The sequence below is a fragment of the Cheilinus undulatus genome, linkage group 18, assembly GCF_018320785.1.
Source record: "Cheilinus undulatus linkage group 18, ASM1832078v1, whole genome shotgun sequence".
In the NCBI taxonomy this organism is placed as follows: domain Eukaryota; kingdom Metazoa; phylum Chordata; class Actinopteri; order Labriformes; family Labridae; genus Cheilinus; species Cheilinus undulatus.
This window is the reverse complement of record NC_054882.1, coordinates 43876192-43895404: the sequence shown is the minus strand read 5'-3', so window position 1 is coordinate 43895404 and position 19213 is coordinate 43876192. Positions and strand designations below refer to the sequence as shown.

Genomic DNA, 19213 nt, shown 5'->3' with positions numbered 1-19213 from the left:
TTTGATCATGTTTGTTTGATCATGTTTGATCATGTTTGTTCATGTTTGATCATGTTTGTTCATGTTTTTTCATGTTTGATCATGTTTGTTTGTTCATGTTTGATCATGTTTGATCATGTTTGTTTGATCATGTTTGATCATATTTGATCATGTTTGATCATGTTTGTTTGATCATGTTTGTTCATGTTTGATCATGTTTGTTTGATCATGTTTGTTCATGTTTGATCATGTTTGATCATGTTTGTTTGTTCATGTTTGTTTGATCATGGTTGTCCATATTTGATCATGTTTGATAATGTTTGATTATGTTTGATCATGTTTGTCTGATCATGTTTGATCATGTTTGTTTGATCATCGTTGTTCATGTTTGATCATGTTTGATCATGTTTGTCTGATCATGTTTGATCATGTTTGTTTGATCATGGTTGTTCATGTTTGATCATGTTTGATCATGTTTGTTCATGTTTGATCATGTTTGATCATGTTTTTTCATGTTTGATCATGTTTGTTTGATCATGTTTGTTCATGTTTGATCATGTTTGATCATGTTTGTTTGATCATGTTTGTTCCTATTTGATCATGTTTGATCATGTTTGTTTGATCATGTTTGTTCATGTTTGATCATGTTTGTTTGATCATGTTTGTTCATGTTTGATCATGTTTGATCATGTTTGTTTGATCATGTTTGTTTGATCATGGTTGTCCATATTTGATCATGTTTGATCATGTTTGATCATGTTTGATCATGTTTGTTTGATCATGTTTGATAATGTTTGTTTGATCATGGTTGTTCATGTTTGATCATGTTTGATCATGTTTTTTCATGTTTGACCATGTTTGATCATGTTTGTTTGTTCATGTTTGTTCATGTTTGATCATGTTTGATCATGTTTGTTTGATCATGTTTGTTTGATCATGGTTGTCCATATTTGATCATGGTTGATAATGTTTGATCATGGTTGATCATGTTTGATCATGTTTGATTATGTTTGTTTGATCATGTTTGTTCATGTTTGATCATGTTTGATTATGTTTGTTTGATCATGTTTGTTCATGTTTGATCATGTTTGATCATGTTTGTTTGATCATGTTTGTTTGATCATGGTTGTCCATATTTGATCATGTTTGATAATGTTTGATCATGTTTGATCATGTTTGTTTGATCGTGTTTGATCATGTTTGATCATGTTTGTTTGATCATGTTTGATCATGTTTGTTCATGTTTGATCATGTTTGATCATGTTTAATCATGTTTGTTCATGTTTGATCATGTTTAATCATGTTTGATCATGTTAATTCATGTTTGATCATGTTTGATCATGTTTGATCATGTTTGTTCATGTTTGTTCATGTTTGATCATGTTTGTTCATGTTTGATCATGTTTGATCATGTTTGATCATGTTTGTTCATGTTTGATCATGTTTGTTCATGTTTGATCATGTTTGATCATGTTTAATCACGTTTGTTCATATTTGATCATGTTTGTTCATGTTTGATCATGTTTGTTTGTTCATGTTTGTTCATGTTTGATCATGTTTGATCATGTTTGTTTGTTCATGTTTGTTCATGTTTGATCATGTTTGATCATGTTTGTTTGTTCATGTTTGATCATGTTTGTTCATGTTTGATCATGTTTGATCATGGTTGATCATGTTTGATCATGTTTGATCATGTTTGTTTGATCATGTTTGATCATGTTTGTTTGATCACGTTTGATCATGTTTGTTTGATCATGTTTGATCATGTTTGATCATGTTTGTTCATGTTTGATCATGTTTGATCATGTTTGTTTGTTCATGTTTGTTCATGTTTGATCATGTTTGATCATGTTTGTTTGTTCATGTTTGATCATGTTTGTTCATGTTTGATCATGTTTGATCATGGTTGATCATGTTTGATCATGTTTGATCATGTTTGTTTGATAATGTTTGATCATGTTTGTTTGATCATGTTTGATCATGTTTGTTTGATCATGTTTGATCATGTTTGATCATGTTTGTTCATGTCTGATCATGTTTGATCATGGTTGATCATGTTTGATCATGTTTTTTTGATCATGTTTGATCATGTTTGATCATGTTTGTCCATGTTTGATCATGTTTGATCATGTTTGATCATGGTTGATCATGTTTGATCATGGTTGATCATGTTTGTTCATGTTTGTTCATGTTTGATCATGTTTTTTCATGTTTGATCATGTTTGATCATGTTTGTTTGTTCATGTTTGTTCATGTTTGATCATGTTGGTTTGATCATGTTTGATCATGTTTGATCATGGTTGATCATGTTTGATCATGTTTGATCATGTTTGTTCATGTTTGATCATGTTTGATCATGTTTGTTCATGTTTAATCATGTTTGATCATGTTTGTTTGATCATGTTTGATCATGTTTAATCATGTTTGATCATGTTTGTTTGTTCATGTTTGATCATGTTTGATCATGGTTGATCATGTTTGATCATGTTTGTTTGATCATGGTTGATCATGTTTGATCATGTTTGTTCATGTTTGTTCATGTTTGATCATGTTTGTTCATGTTTGATCATGTTTGATCATGTTTGATCATGTTTGTTCATGTTTGTTCATGTTTGATCATGTTGGTTTGATCATGTTTGATCATGTTTGATCATGGTTGATCATGTTTGATCATGTTTGATCATGTTTGTTCATGTTTGATTATGTTTGATCATGTTTGTTCATGTTTAATCATGTTTGATCATGTTTGTTCATGTTTGATCATGTTTGATCATGTTTGTTTGATCATGTTTAATAATGTTTGATCATGTTTGTTTGATCATGTTTGATCATGTTTGATCATGTTTGTTCATGTTTAATCATGTTTGATCATGTTTGATCATGTTTGATCATGTTTGTTCATGTTTAATCATGTTTGATCATGTTTGTTTGATCATGTTTGTTCATGTTTGATCATGTTTGTTCATGTTTAATCATGTTTGTTCATGTTTGATCATGTTTGATCATGTTTAATCATGTTTAATCATGTTTGATCATGTTTGATCATGTTTGTTTAATCATGTTCGATCATGTTTGATCATGTTTGATCATGTTTAATCATGTTTGATGATGTTTGATCATGTTTCATTAATCATGTTTGATCATGTTTAATCATGTTTGATCATGTTTGATCATGTTTGTTTAATCATGTTTAATCATGTTTGATCATGTTTGATCATGTTTAATCATGTTTAATCATGTTTGATCATGTTTGATCATGTTTGTTTAATCATGTTTAATCATGTTTGATCATGTTTAATCATGTTTGTTCATGTTTGATCATGTTTGATCATGTTTGAACATGTTTAATCATGTTTGTTCATGTTTGTTCATGTTTAATCATGTTTGATCATGTTTGTTTGATCATGTTTGATCATGTTTGATCATGTTTGTTTATGCATGTTTGATCATGTTTGATCATGGTTGATCATGTTTGATCATGTTTGATCATGTTTGTTTGATCATGTTTGTTTGATCATGTTTGATCATGTTTGTTCATGTTTGATCATGTTTGTTCATGTTTAATCATGTTTGATCATGTTTGATCATGTTTAATCAAGTTTGTTTGATCATGTTTGTTTGATCATGTTTGATCATGTTTGTTCATGTTTGATCATGTTTGATCATGTTTGTTTGATCATGTTTGATCATGTTTGTTCATGTTTGATCATGTTTGATCATGTTTGTTCATGTTTAATCATGTTTGATCATGTTTGTTTGATCATGTTTGTTTGATCATGTTTAATCATGTTTGTTTGATCATGTTTGTTTGATCATGTTTGATCATGGTTGATCATGTTTGATCATGTTTGATCATGTTTGTTTGATCATGTTTGATCATGTTTGTTCATGTTTGATCATGTTTGATCATGTTTGTTCATGTTTGATCATGTTTGTAATGTTTGATCATGTTTGATCATGTTTGTTCATGTTTGATCATGTTTGATCATGTTTGTTCATGTTTGTTCATGTTTGATCATGTTTAATCATGGTTGATCATGTTAATTCATGTTTGATCATGTTTGATCATGTTTGATCATGTTTGTTCATGTTTGTTCATGTTTGATCATGTTTGTTCATGTTTGTTCATGTTTGATCATGTTTGATCATGTTTAATCATGTTTGTTCATGTTTGATCATGTTTGATCATGTTTGTTCATGTTTGATCATGTTTGAACATGTTTAATCATGTTTGTTCATGTTTGATCATGTTTGTTCATGTTTGATCATGTTTGTTTGTTCATGTTTGTTCATGTTTGATCATGTTTGATCATGTTTGTTTGTTCATGTTTGTTCATGTTTGATCATGTTTGATCATGTTTGTTTGTTCATGTTTGATCATGTTTGTTCATGTTTGATCATGTTTGATCATGGTTGATCATGTTTGATCATGTTTGATCATGTTTGTTTGATCATGTTTGATCATGTTTGTTTGATCACGTTTGATCATGTTTGTTTGATCATGTTTGATCATGTTTGATCATGTTTGTTCATGTTTGATCATGTTTGATCATGTTTGTTTGTTCATGTTTGTTCATGTTTGATCATGTTTGATCATGTTTGTTTGTTCATGTTTGATCATGTTTGTTCATGTTTGATCATGTTTGATCATGGTTGATCATGTTTGATCATGTTTGATCATGTTTGTTTGATCATGTTTGATCATGTTTGTTTGATCACGTTTGATCATGTTTGATCATGTTTGATCATGTTTGATCATGTTTGTTCATGTTTGATCATGTTTGATCATGTTTGTTTGATCATGTTTGATCATGTTTGATCATGTTTGTCCATGTTTGATCATGTTTGATCATGTTTGATCATGGTTGATCATGTTTGATCATGGTTGATCATGTTTGTTCATGTTTGTTCATGTTTGATCATGTTTTTTCATGTTTGATCATGTTTGATCATGTTTGTTTGTTCATGTTTGTTCATGTTTGATCATGTTTGTTTGTTCATGTTTGATCATGTTTGATCATGGTTGATCATGGTTGATCATGTTTGATCATGTTTGTTTGATCATGGTTGATCATGTTTGATCATGTTTGTTCATGTTTGTTCATGTTTGATCATGTTTGTTCATGTTTGATCATGTTTGATCATGTTTGATCATGTTTGTTCATGTTTGTTCATGTTTGATCATGTTGGTTTGATCATGTTTGATCATGTTTGATCATGGTTGATCATGTTTGATCATGTTTGATCATGTTTGTTCATGTTTGATCATGTTTGTTCATGTTTAATCATGTTTGATCATGTTTGTTTATGTTTGATCATGTTTGTTCATGTTTAATCATGTTTGATCATGTTTGTTTGATCATGTTTGTTCATGTTTGATCATGTTTGTTCATGTTTAATCATGTTTGTTCATGTTTGATCATGTTTGATCATGTTTAATCATGTTTAATCATGTTTGATCATGTTTGATCATGTTTGTTTAATCATGTTCGATCATGTTTGATCATGTTTGATCATGTTTAATCATGTTTGATCATGTTTGATCATGTTTGATTAATCATGTTTGATCATGTTTAATCATGTTTGATCATGTTTGATCATGTTTGTTTAATCATGTTCAATCATGTTTGATCATGTTTGATCATGTTTAATCATGTTTAATCATGTTTGATCATGTTTGATCATGTTTGTTTAATCATGTTTAATCATGTTTGATCATGTTTAATCATGTTTGTTCATGTTTGATCATGTTTGATCATGTTTGAACATGTTTAATCATGTTTGTTCATGTTTGGTCATGTTTGATCATGTTTGATCATGTTTGTTTGATCATGTTTGATCATGTTTGATCATGTTTGTTTATTCATATTTGATCATGTTTGATCTTGGTTGATCATGTTTGATCATGTTTGATCATGTTTGTTTGATCATGTTTGTTTGATCATGTTTGATCATGTTTGTTCATGTTTGATCATGTTTGTTCATGTTTAATCATGTTTGATCATGTTTGTTCATGTTTAATCATGTTTGATCATGTTTGTTCATGTTTGATCATGTTTGATCATGGTTGATCATGTTTGATCATGTTTGATCATGTTTGTTTGATCATGTTTGATCATGTTTGTTTGATCACGTTTGATCATGTTTGTTTGATCATGTTTGATCATGTTTGATCATGTTTGTTCATGTTTGATCATGTTTGATCATGTTTGTTTGTTCATGTTTGTTCATGTTTGATCATGTTTGATCATGTTTGTTTGTTCATGTTTGATCATGTTTGTTCATGTTTGATCATGTTTGATCATGGTTGATCATGTTTGATCATGTTTGATCATGTTTGTTTGATCATGTTTGATCATGTTTGTTTGATCACGTTTGATCACGTTTGATCATGTTTGATCATGTTTGTTCATGTTTGATCATGTTTGATCATGTTTGATCATGTTTGTTTGATCATGTTTGATCATGTTTGATCATGTTTGTCCATGTTTGATCATGTTTGATCATGTTTGATCATGGTTGATCATGTTTGATCATGGTTGATCATGTTTGTTCATGTTTGTTCATGTTTGATCATTTTTTTTCATGTTTGATCATGTTTGATCATGTTTGTTTGTTCATGTTTGTTCATGTTTGATCATGTTTGTTTGTTCATGTTTGATCATGTTTGATCATGGTTGATCATGGTTGATCATGTTTGATCATGTTTGTTTGATCATGGTTGATCATGTTTGATCATGTTTGTTCATGTTTGTTCATGTTTGATCATGTTTGTTCATGTTTGATCATGTTTGATCATGTTTGATCATGTTTGTTCATGTTTGTTCATGTTTGATCATGTTGGTTTGATCATGTTTGATCATGTTTGATCATGGTTGATCATGTTTGATCATGTTTGATCATGTTTGTTCATGTTTGATCATGTTTGTTCATGTTTAATCATGTTTGATCATGTTTGTTCATGTTTGATCATGTTTGATCATGTTTGTTCATGTTTAATCATGTTTGATCATGTTTGTTTATGTTTGATCATGTTTGTTCATGTTTAATCATGTTTGATCATGTTTGTTTGATCATGTTTGTTCATGTTTGATCATGTTTGTTCATATTTAATCATGTTTGTTCATGTTTGATCATGTTTGATCATGTTTAATCATGTTTAATCATGTTTGATCATGTTTGATCATGTTTGTTTAATCATGTTCGATCATGTTTGATCATGTTTGATCATGTTTAATCATGTTTGATCATGTTTGATCATGTTTGATTAATCATGTTTGATCATGTTTAATCATGTTTGATCATGTTTGATCATGTTTGTTTAATCATGTTCAATCATGTTTGATCATGTTTGATCATGTTTAATCATGTTTAATCATGTTTGATCATGTTTGATCATGTTTGTTTAATCATGTTTAATCATGTTTGATCATGTTTAATCATGTTTGTTCATGTTTGATCATGTTTGATCATGTTTGAACATGTTTAATCATGTTTGTTCATGTTTGGTCATGTTTGATCATGTTTGATCATGTTTGTTTGATCATGTTTGATCATGTTTGATCATGTTTGTTTATTCATATTTGATCATGTTTGATCTTGGTTGATCATGTTTGATCATGTTTGATCATGTTTGTTTGATCATGTTTGTTTGATCATGTTTGATCATGTTTGTTCATGTTTGATCATGTTTGTTCATGTTTAATCATGTTTGATCATGTTTGTTTGATCATGTTTGTTTGATCATGTTTAATCATGTTTGTTTGATCATGTTTGTTTGATCATGTTTGATCATGGTTGATCATGTTTGATCATGTTTGATCATGTTTGTTTGATCATGTTTGTTTGATCATGTTTGATCATGTTTGTTAATGTTTGATCATGTTTGATCATGTTTGTTCATGTTTAATCATGGTTGATCATGTTTGATCATGTTTGTTTGTTCATGTTTGATCATGTTTGATCATGTTTGTTTGATCATGTTTGTTTGATCATGTTTGATCATGTTTGTTCATGTTTGATCATGTTTGATCATGTTTGTTTGTTCATGTTTGTTCACGTTTGTTCATGTTTGATCATGTTTGTTTGTTCATGTTTGTTCATGTTTGATCATGTTTGTTTGTTCATGTTTGATCATGTTTGTTTGATCATGTTTGTTCATGTTTGATCATGTTTGTTCATGTTTGATCATGTTTGTTTGTTCATGTTTGATCATGTTTGATCATGTTTGTTTGATCATGTTTGTTTGATCATGTTTGATCATGTTTGTTTGATCATGTTTAATCATGTTTGATCATGTTTGTTTGTTCATGTTTGTTCACGTTTGATCATGTTTGTTCATGTTTGATCATGTTTGTTCATGTTTGATCATGTTTGATCATGTTTGTTTGTTCATGTTTGTTCATGTTTGTTTGTTCATGTTTGTTTGATCATGTTTGTTCATGTTTTTTCATGTTTGTTCATGTTTGATCATGTTTGTTTGTTCATGTTTGTTCATGTTTGTTCATGTTTGATCATGTTTGATCATGTTTGTTCACATTTGATCATGTTTGATCATGTTTGATCATGGTTGTTCACATTTGATCATGTTTGATCATGTTTATTTGTTCATGTTTGATCATGTTTGATCATGTTTGTTCATGTTTGATCATGTTTGTAATGTTTGATCATGTTTGATCATGTTTGTTCATGTTTGATCATGTTTGATCATGTTTAATCATGTTTGTTCATGTTTGATCATGTTTGATCATGTTTGATCATGTTTGTTCATGTTTGATCATGTTTGATCATGTTTGTTTGATCATGTTTAATAATGTTTGATCATGTTTGTTTGATCATGTTTGATCATGGTTGATCATGTTTGATCATGTTTGATCATGGTTGATCATGTTTGATCATGTTTGTTTGATCATGTTTAATAATGTTTGATCATGTTTGTTTGATCATGTTTGATCATGTTTGATCATGGTTGATCATGGTTGATCATGTTTGTTTGATCATGTTTAATAATGTTTGATCATGTTTGTTTGATCATGTTTGATCATGGTTGATCATGTTTGATCATGTTTGATCATGGTTGATCATGTTTGATCATGTTTGTTTGATCATGTTTAATAATGTTTGATCATGTTTGTTTGATCATGTTTGATCATGTTTGATCATGGTTGATCATGGTTGATCATGTTTGTTTGATCATGTTTAATAATGTTTGATCATGTTTGTTTGATCATGGTTGATCATGTTTGTTTGATCATGTTTAATAATGTTTGATCATGTTTGTTTGATCATGTTTGATCATGGTTGATCATGTTTGATCATGTTTGATCATGGTTGATCATGTTTGATCATGTTTGTTTGATCATGTTTAATAATGTTTGATCATGTTTGTTTGATCATGTTTGATCATGTTTGATCATGGTTGATCATGGTTGATCATGTTTGTTTGATCATGTTTAATAATGTTTGATCATGTTTGTTTGATCATGTTTGATCATGTTTGATCATGGTTGATCATGGTTGATCATGTTTGTTTGATCATGTTTAATAATGTTTGATCATGTTTGTTTGATCATGTTTAATAATGTTTGATCATGTTTGTTTGATCATGTTTGATCATGTTTGATCATGGTTGATCATGTTTGATCATGTTTGATCATGTTTAATCGTGGTTGATCATGTTTGTTTGATCATGTTTCATCATGTTTGATCATGGTTGATCATGTTTGATCATGTTTGTTTGATCATGTTTAATAATGTTTGATCATGTTTGTTTGATCATGTTTAATCATGTTTGATCATGTTTGATCATGTTTGTTTGTTCATGTTTGATCATGTTTGATCATGGTTGATCATGTTTGATCATGTTTGTTTGATCATGTTTAATAATGTTTGATCATGTTTGTTTGATCATGTTTGATCATGGTTGATCATGTTTGATCATGTTTGTTTGATCATGTTTAATAATGTTTGATCATGTTTGTTTGATCATGTTTGATCATGGTTGATCATGTTTGATCATGTTTGGTATTTTGAAGCCTTATAATTCTCCTTTAATAGTGAAACTGTTTTGCTCTGTAGTGATTGATCCTAACCCTGCTCCATGAATCGTCTTAATCATCTAGGCTGTATCAGGATAACATAAATTATGGATTTGAAGTTTTAGACCTGGCGTGTGTTCCTCCCACTCTGGTTCGGCTCTTTGGGTGGAGAGGATTTTGTGCCAAATCCTGAAGTTGATTTTATTTTCATGGATCGTTTATTGGCTTTGTTATTTAAAAGCCGAATTTCCCAGGGAGCTTGTGGAACTTAAATGTGGCAGCTTTAAAGGCAGACCCACCTGTGATGAGCTTTAACAGCAGAGTAATCCTGAAACTGTTAGATTTGTCAGTGAGCTCTGGTGTGGCTGTGAGCGCACAGAGCGAGGAGAGAGGAGGGATGCTCTACAGTAAATCCTGATTTTAACCTTTATGAGTAACTTTAAAGGAGGTGTCCGTGTATTAAAGGAGGTGTCCGTCTATTATGTCTCTGATTCTGCAGCTTATTTTATAGATGAATGTGTTTCTGTGGTAACGGAGCGCCGTGTGCGCTGCTGTGCGCGCCGTTTCCTCCATGATCGGTGCTCTGTTCTCTGATTCTGGTTCAATGAAAGACAGAAAATGCCTGAAAACTTACCGGGTCTGCCACAGAACGATCAACGAGACCAGCACGGGCATGAACCGGGAGCTCCATCGTCCTCTCATCGCTGAAGCGGGAAACGCTTTCACTGCGCGTAATGACACAGAAGATCGACACAAAGCGCCTTAGAGCGGCTGTAGGATCAGGATCCAGCAGGGAGGCAGCTGTCCGCACAAAGACACAAACATCAGGGTGCCCTCCTGGTTTTTATCCAAGCAGTTGATCCACGAGTCCTCGGAGCCAGTCCCTCTCCTCCGGAGTCTAGTCCCGCTCCTCCAGAGTCCAGACAAAGAGCTTCTGTTGGATGGTGAACAACGTGTCCGATCAATCACCGATGGATGCTGCCTACCTGACACCTACAGGTGTCCCCGGGGTTTCCGAGAGAGGCTGTGAGGATGAAGACGGTGAGGAAGAGGACGGCTGTCGCTGGAATGAGAGCAGCTCCGTGGTTACTGTCCGTCCATTGTGTCAGCTCCTCCAGCAGGGAATCCCCCACAGTTCAGTTCAGCACACACACACACACACACACACACACACACACACACAGTAACCTGGGAGCAGAGAGAGAGCGGAGAGCAGCTCCCTGCTGGATCTCGTGGACAAACACTGAAGCCCTAATGTTCTGTTGGTGCGTCCAGATGAATATGAACCATGCAGTCCTGTTCATCTGTTTGAATAAGGAGAAAAGAATGATGGACAGAATGTTCATTCATTACAACAACAGCAGATCTAGAGCAGAAAACCAACAGTGGAGACTGCAGGGTCTGGGTCTGGGTCTGAGGATCCTCCAACCAGCATTCACCACCAGGTTATAGCTATGTCTGTCAGATTTTACATTCCTTCAGTGAGTATTTCCTGCTGAGGTCTGATAGTTACTTCCAGTTCATCACGTTCTCAGCAGGGTTTGGCGTGAGCGTGCTACAGGAGCTGACCCGTTCATTCTCCAAACCATGAATGAAACCATGTGAGGCCGCTGGAGTCAGATTGTAATCTGGGAGGAACCGACTGTTCGGCTCTTACCGCTCCTCCGTGTGTAGGAACCTCAGAGCTGATGGTTGTCCAGATTCCGTGTCCGCCATCGGGCAGATCCATCCTGTGACGCTCCAATGGGGAACGTCTGTGGCTGGTCTGAAGACAGACCTAACCAATCAGCGTCATTTCAGGAGGTGGCGGCGGTGGCTAAAGGCGGGGTTTAGTTGTTGTGGAAGCTGGTGTAGCAGTTAGATGTAGCTAAAGTGTAGCAGCGGTTCTACCAGAGCGGAGCCACAGTTCTTTGTTTAAAAAAGAGTGAAGGACCATACTGAAGACTGTCTGTGATAACAAGATGCTGCAGAGGATGGGTTTGCTGTAGGTGGGCGGGGCTTAGTCATACTGTGAGCCCCTGTGACTGCTGGTGGAGCATGTAGCTCAGATGTAGCTACAATAGAAGTTGTATCCAAACTGGGACTAGTTTCTTTATTAAAACAAAACCAAACAGAGCATTTCATTGGCTGAGAAGAAAATGTGTGATGGTTATGGGCGGGGTTTATCTTGTATTGTAAGCCAATAATGACTGTCGCTGTTGAAGCTATGCTTGGATGTAGCTTTAGCAACAGTTTAAACACTCTGATATGAAAGAGGAGCAGAGAAGCACTCAGAGAGCTTTTCTTTGTGGGGAAGATGATTCTGCACTCCTCCCTCCACATAATAATGATAATAATAACAATAATAATAATAATAATAACAATAATAATAAAAATAATAATAACAACAACAACAATAATAATAATAACAAAATAATAATAATAATAATAACAATAATAATAAAAATAATAATAACAACAACAACAATAATAATAATAACAAAATAATAATAATAATAATAACAATAATAATAATAACAATAATAATAATAATAATAATAACAATAATAATAATAATAATAATGACAATAATAATAATAACAATAATAATAATAATAATAATAATAATAATAATAATAATAATGATAATAATAATAATATATAATAATGACAGTAATAGTAATAATGACAATAGTCATAATAATAATAATAATAATATAGCAATTATATTAATAATAACAATAATAAAAATAATGAAAATAATAGTTATAACAATAAGAAATAATAACAATAATAATAATAATCACAATAGTAATGCCAATAATGATAACAACAATAATAATAATAATTTTAACAGTAATAATAATAATAATAATAATATTAATAATAATTTTTAAGTAACAACAACAATAATAATAAATAAATAACAAAAATTTTAACAGTAATAGTAATAATAATAATAATAAATAATAATAACTTTAACAATAATAATAATTAATAATAATAATAATTTTAACAGTAACAACAACAACAATAATTATAATAATAATAAATAATAATAATAATTTTAACAGTAATAATAATAATAATAATAATAATAATAATTTTAACAGTAACAACAACAATAATAATAATAATAATAATAATAATAATGATAATATAATAATAATAATAATAAAAATAATAATAATAATAATAATTATAACAATTACAATAATAATAATAATAATAACAATAATAATAATAATAATAATAATAATAAAAATAATATTAACAATGATAATGATAATAATAATAAAAATAATAAAAATAATAATAATAATAATTATAACAATAACAATAATAATAATAACAATAATAATAATAATAATAATAACAATAATAATAATAATAATAATAATAATAATAATAAAATAATAATAACAATAATAATAATAATAATAACAATAATAACAACTAAAATAATAATAACAATAATAATAACAATAATAATAATAATAATAATAAAACTCGGAGTGTCTCCTAGATCCTCCTAAACTAAATACTAAAGTGTGGATAAAGATTCTGTGATTTTGTCTGCTGTCATCAAAGCTTCTAGTAATATTTTAACATTTTTTGTCACAATGAAAGTATCAGAAAATAAAAACAGCTGCAGGTGAACCTCATATGTACCATAGAGTGAAACAGGGCCTCAGCTACAGTAGGGCTGACTGTGAGCTTCAACCAAACTGTGTTTCATTTCAAATCTTGAGAAGAACTAAAGCTGAGATGATAGCCTCTCCAACCTTCCCTTCCTCAGCAAAATTCTCGATAAAGCAGCCGCTGCCCAAATCCAGCAGCACATGTCCAACCATGACCTCCATGTACCTCTACAATCTGGGTTTCACCAGAGCTCTGAGACCACCCTCATCAAACTAACCAACAAACTCCTCACAGCTGCAGATTCAGGACACATTAGTCTCCTCATCCTCCTGGAACTAACCACTGCCTTTGACACAATATCCACACCCTCCTGGACCACCTATCACACCCTCCTGGACCACCTATCACACCCTCCTGGACCACCTATCTAACCCTCCTGGACCACCTATCACACCCTCCTGGACCACCTATCTCACCCTCCTGGACCACCTATCTAACCCTCCTGGACCACCTATCTAACCCTCCTGGACCACCTATCTCACCCTCCTGGACCACCTATCTAACCCTCCTGGACCACCTATCTAACCCTCCTGGACCACCTATCACACCCTCCGGGACCACCTATCACACCCTCCTGGACCACCTATCACACCCTCCTGGACCACCTATCTCACCCTCTTGGACCACCTATCTAACCCTCCTGGACCACCTATCACACCCTCCTGGACCACCTATCTAACCCTCCTGGACCACCTATCACACCCTCCTGGACCACCTATCTAACCCTCCTGGACCACCTATCTAACCCTCCTGGACCACCTATCTCACCATATTGGACCACCTATCTCACCACATTGGACCACTTATCTAACCCTCCTGGACCAACCTATCTCACCCACCCTCCTGGACCACCTATCACACCCTCCTGGACCACCTATCTCACCCTCCTGGACCACCTATCTCACCCTCTTGGACCACCTATCTAACCCTCCTGGACCACCTATCACACCCTCCTGGACCACCTATCTAACCCTCCTGGACCACCTATCACACCCTCCTGGACCACCTATCTAACCCTCCTGGACCGTCTTTCTCACCATCCTGGACCACCTATCTCACCATATTGGACCACCTATCTCACCACATTGGACCACTTATCTCACCATCCTGGACAACCTATCTCACCATCCTGGACCCCCTATCTCATCCTCCTGGACCACCTATCTCACCATCCTGGACCACCTATCTCACCATATTGGACCACCTATCTCACCCTCCCGGACCACCTATCTCATCTTCCTGGACCACCTATCTCACCATATTGGACCACCTATCTCACCACATTGGACCACTTATCTCACCATCCTGGACAACCTATCTCACCATCCTGGACCCCCTATCTCATCCTCCTGGACCACCTATCTCACCATCCTGGACCACCTATCTCACCATATTGGACCACCTATCTCACCCTCCCGGACCACCTATCTCATCTTCCTGGACTACCTATCTCACCATATTGGACCACCTATCTCACCATGCTGGACCACCTATCTCACCATCCTGGACCCCCTATCTCACCATCCTGGACCACCTATCTCAATACCCTGGACCACCTATGACACCATCCTGGACCACCTATCTCTCCATATTGGACCACCTATCTCACCATCCTGGACCACCTATGTCACCACCTATCTCACCAGCCTGGACCACCTATCTCACCATCCTGGACCACCTATCTCACCATCCTGGACCACCTATCTGACCACCCTGGACCACTGTTCTCACCATATTGGACCACCAATCTCACCATCCTGGACCTATCTCAGCCTCCTGGACCACCTATCTCACCATATTGGACCACTTTTCTCACCAACTATCTCACCATATTGGACCACCTATCTCACCACATTGGACCACCTATCTCACCATCCTGGACCACCTATCTCACCATCCTGGACCCCCTATCTCACCCTCCTGGACCACCTATCTCACCCTCCTGGACCACCTATCTCATCCTCCTGGACCACCTATCTCACCCTCCTGGACCACCTATCTCACCCTCCTGGACCACCTATCTCACCATCCTGGATCACCTATCTCACCATATTGGACCACCTATCTCAACATATTGGACCACCTATCTCACCATATTGGACCACCTATCTCACCCTCCTGGACCACCTATCTCACCATCCTGGACCCCCTATCTCATCCTCCTGGACCACCTAACTCACCCTTCCTGGACTACCTATCTTACGATATTAGAACACCTATTTCACCATATTGGACCACCTTTCTCACCATTCTGGACCACCTATCTCACCATCCTGGACCCCCTATCTCACCATCCTGGACCACCTATCTCAATACCCTGGACCACCTATCTCACCCTCCTTGACCACCTATCTCTCCATATTGGACCACCTATCTCACCCTCCTGGACCACCTATCTCACCATCCTGGACCACCTATGTCACCACCTATCTCACCACCCTGGACCACCTATCTGACCATCCTGGACCACCTATCTCCCCACATTGGACCACCTATCTGACCACCCTGGACCACCGTTCTCACCATATTGGACCACAACTCTCACCATCCTGGACCACCTATCTCACCATCCTGGACCACCTATCTCACCATCCTGGACCGTCTTTCTCACCCTCCTGGACCACCTCTCTCACCATCCTGGACCACCTATCTCACCATATTGGACCACCTATCTCACCCTCCTGGACCACCTATCTCACCATCCTGGACCACCTATCTCACCATCCTGGACCACCTATCTCACCATATTGGACCAACTATCTCACCCTCCTGGACCACCTATCTCACCATCCTGGACCACCTATCTCACCATATTGGAACACCTATCTGACCATCCTGGACCACCTTTCTCACCACCTATCTCACCATATTGGACCACCTATCTCACCATCCTGGACCACCTATCTCAACATCCTGGACCCCCTATCTCACCATCCTGGACCACCTATCTCAATACCCTGGACCACCTATCTCACCATCCTGGACCACCTATCTCCCCACATTGGACCACCTATCTGACCACCCTGGACCACCGTTCTCACCATATTGGACCACCAATCTCACCATCCTGGACCACCTATCTCACCATCCTGGACCACCTATCTCACCATCCTGGACCTATCTCATCATCCTGGACCACCTATCTCAACATATTGGACCACCTTTCTCACCACCTATCTCACCATATTGGACCACCTATCTCACCATCCTGGACCACCTATCTCACCATCCTGGACCACCTATCTCACCATATTGGACCAACTATCTCACCCTCCTGGACCACCTATCTCACCATCCTGGACCACCTATCTCACCATATTGGAACACCTATCTGACCATCCTGGACCACCTTTCTCACCACCTATCTCACCATATTGGACCACCTATCTCACCATCCTGGACCACCTATCTCAACATCCTGGACCCCCTATCTCACCATCCTGGACCACCTATCTCAATACCCTGGACCACCTATCTCACCATCCTGGACCACCTATCTCCCCACATTGGACCACCTATCTGACCACCCTGGACCACCGTTCTCACCATATTGGACCACCAATCTCACCATCCTGGACCACCTATCTCACCATCCTGGACCACCTATCTCACCATCCTGGACCTATCTCATCATCCTGGACCACCTATCTCAACATATTGGACCACCTTTCTCACCACCTATCTCACCATATTGGACCACCTATCTCACCATATTGGACCACCTATCTCACCACCTATCTCACCATATTGGACCACCTATCTCACCATCCTGGACCCCCTATCTCACCATCCTGGACCACCTATCTCATCTTCCTGGACTACCTCTCTCACCATATTGGACCACCTATCTCACCATCCTGGACCACCTATCTCTCCATATTGGACCACCTATCTCACCCTCCTGGACCACCTATCTCACCATCCTGGACCACCTATGTCACCACCTATCTCACCACCCTGGACCACCTATCTCACCATCCTGGACCACCTATCTCACCACCCTGGACCACCTATCTGACCACCCTGGACCACTGTTCTCACCACCCTGGACCACCTATCTCACCCTCCTGGACCGTCTTTCTCACCACCCTGGACCACCTATCTCACCCTCCTGGACCGTCTTTCTCACCACCCTGGACCACCTGTCTCACCATCCTGGACCACCTATCTCCCCACATTGGACCACCTATCTGACCACCCTGGACCACCTATCTCACCATATTGGACCACCAATCTCACCATCCTGGACCACCTATCTCACCCTCCTGGACCACCTCTCTCACTATCCTGGACCACCTATCTCACCATATTGGACCACCTATCTCACCCTCCTGGACCACCTATCTCACCATCCTGGACCACCTATCTCACCATCCTGGACCACCTATCTCACCATCCTGGATCACCTATCTCATCCTCCTGGACCACCTATGTCATCCTGCTGGACCACCTATCTCATCCTCCTGGACCACCTATCCCTCATCCTGGTATCACTGGTACTGTTCTCTCCTGGTTTCACTTGAGCTCTCCCATAGAGGCTCCTCCCACTCATCCCCTGTCCCAGTTAACCAGGGCGTGCCTCAAAGCTCTGTTCCTGGACCTGCTTCCCCTCAGACAGATTGTCCACAATCACGGTCTCAACTTTCACTCCTATGCAGACTACACCCAACTCTACCTCAGCACCAAACCTTCCCCCCAGCTCCTCCCCCTCCCTGGTAAACCGCCTCCATGACACTAAAGCTTGGATGACATCTAACCAGCTCATGGTGGTGGCCTCCAAAGCACTGCTGCAGAAGGTTGGAGATCTCATGCTCTCTGAGGACAGGACCTCCAACCACCCATCCTCTGAGGTCCACAACCTGGGCATCATCCTGGACTCCACCCTCTCCTTCCAGTCTCACATAAAATCTGTAACCAAATCGGTTTTCTATCATCTCAGAACATCTCCAGACTCAGACCATCACTTCCAGACCCCGTTGCAGAAACCCTCATTCACTCCCTCATAACCTCCTGCCTGGACCACTGAAATGGAGTCCTGTCCGGGGTACCCAGCAAAACCCTGGACAGGCTCCAGTTTGTCCAAAACTCTGCTGCTAGACTTCTCACCTGTACTAAACCCTGGCAGCACATCACTCAGACCTTCATCCACCTTCACTGGCTCCCTATTAGGTCCTTCATCAACTACAAAATCTTCCTCCTCACATACAAATGCCCAGGCTCCTCAGTACCCCTCTGACCTCCATCCATGATACCATCTTGGGCCCTTCAGTCTTCAGACGCTGGCCTGCATTCCTTACCCAGAACCAAACTCTGTGGCCTCCAGTCTTCACTAAACTACCCTCACACTCATCCTATCATCACACAGTTGGTCTATCATGAGTTCTTGTAAACTTGGGTTCCTTGAAAGCTTCTTAAAATTCCAAGATGTTATTATTTTTATAGCAATGAACGTTTTAGCACGATAGACAGTCCTGGAGATTCTGGAGGACCTCTCTCCACTGGCGGTGATTCCATTT

The 19213-nt window shown here is 37.0% G+C and overlaps 1 protein-coding gene across 1 annotated transcript in view; it reads right to left on the bottom strand.

Moving 5' to 3' along the window:
• gabra2a (gamma-aminobutyric acid type A receptor subunit alpha2a) overlaps positions 1–10749 on the bottom strand; it is a 57615-nt gene extending 46866 nt beyond the window's left edge. Inside the window, exon 1 of the mRNA XM_041812777.1 lies at positions 10651–10749. Coding sequence (XP_041668711.1) covers positions 10651–10718 — 68 coding nt within the window. The 5' untranslated portion in view covers positions 10719–10749. The remainder of the gene's footprint in view (positions 1–10650) is intronic.
• Between the last annotated feature and the right edge of the window lie 8464 nt (positions 10750–19213).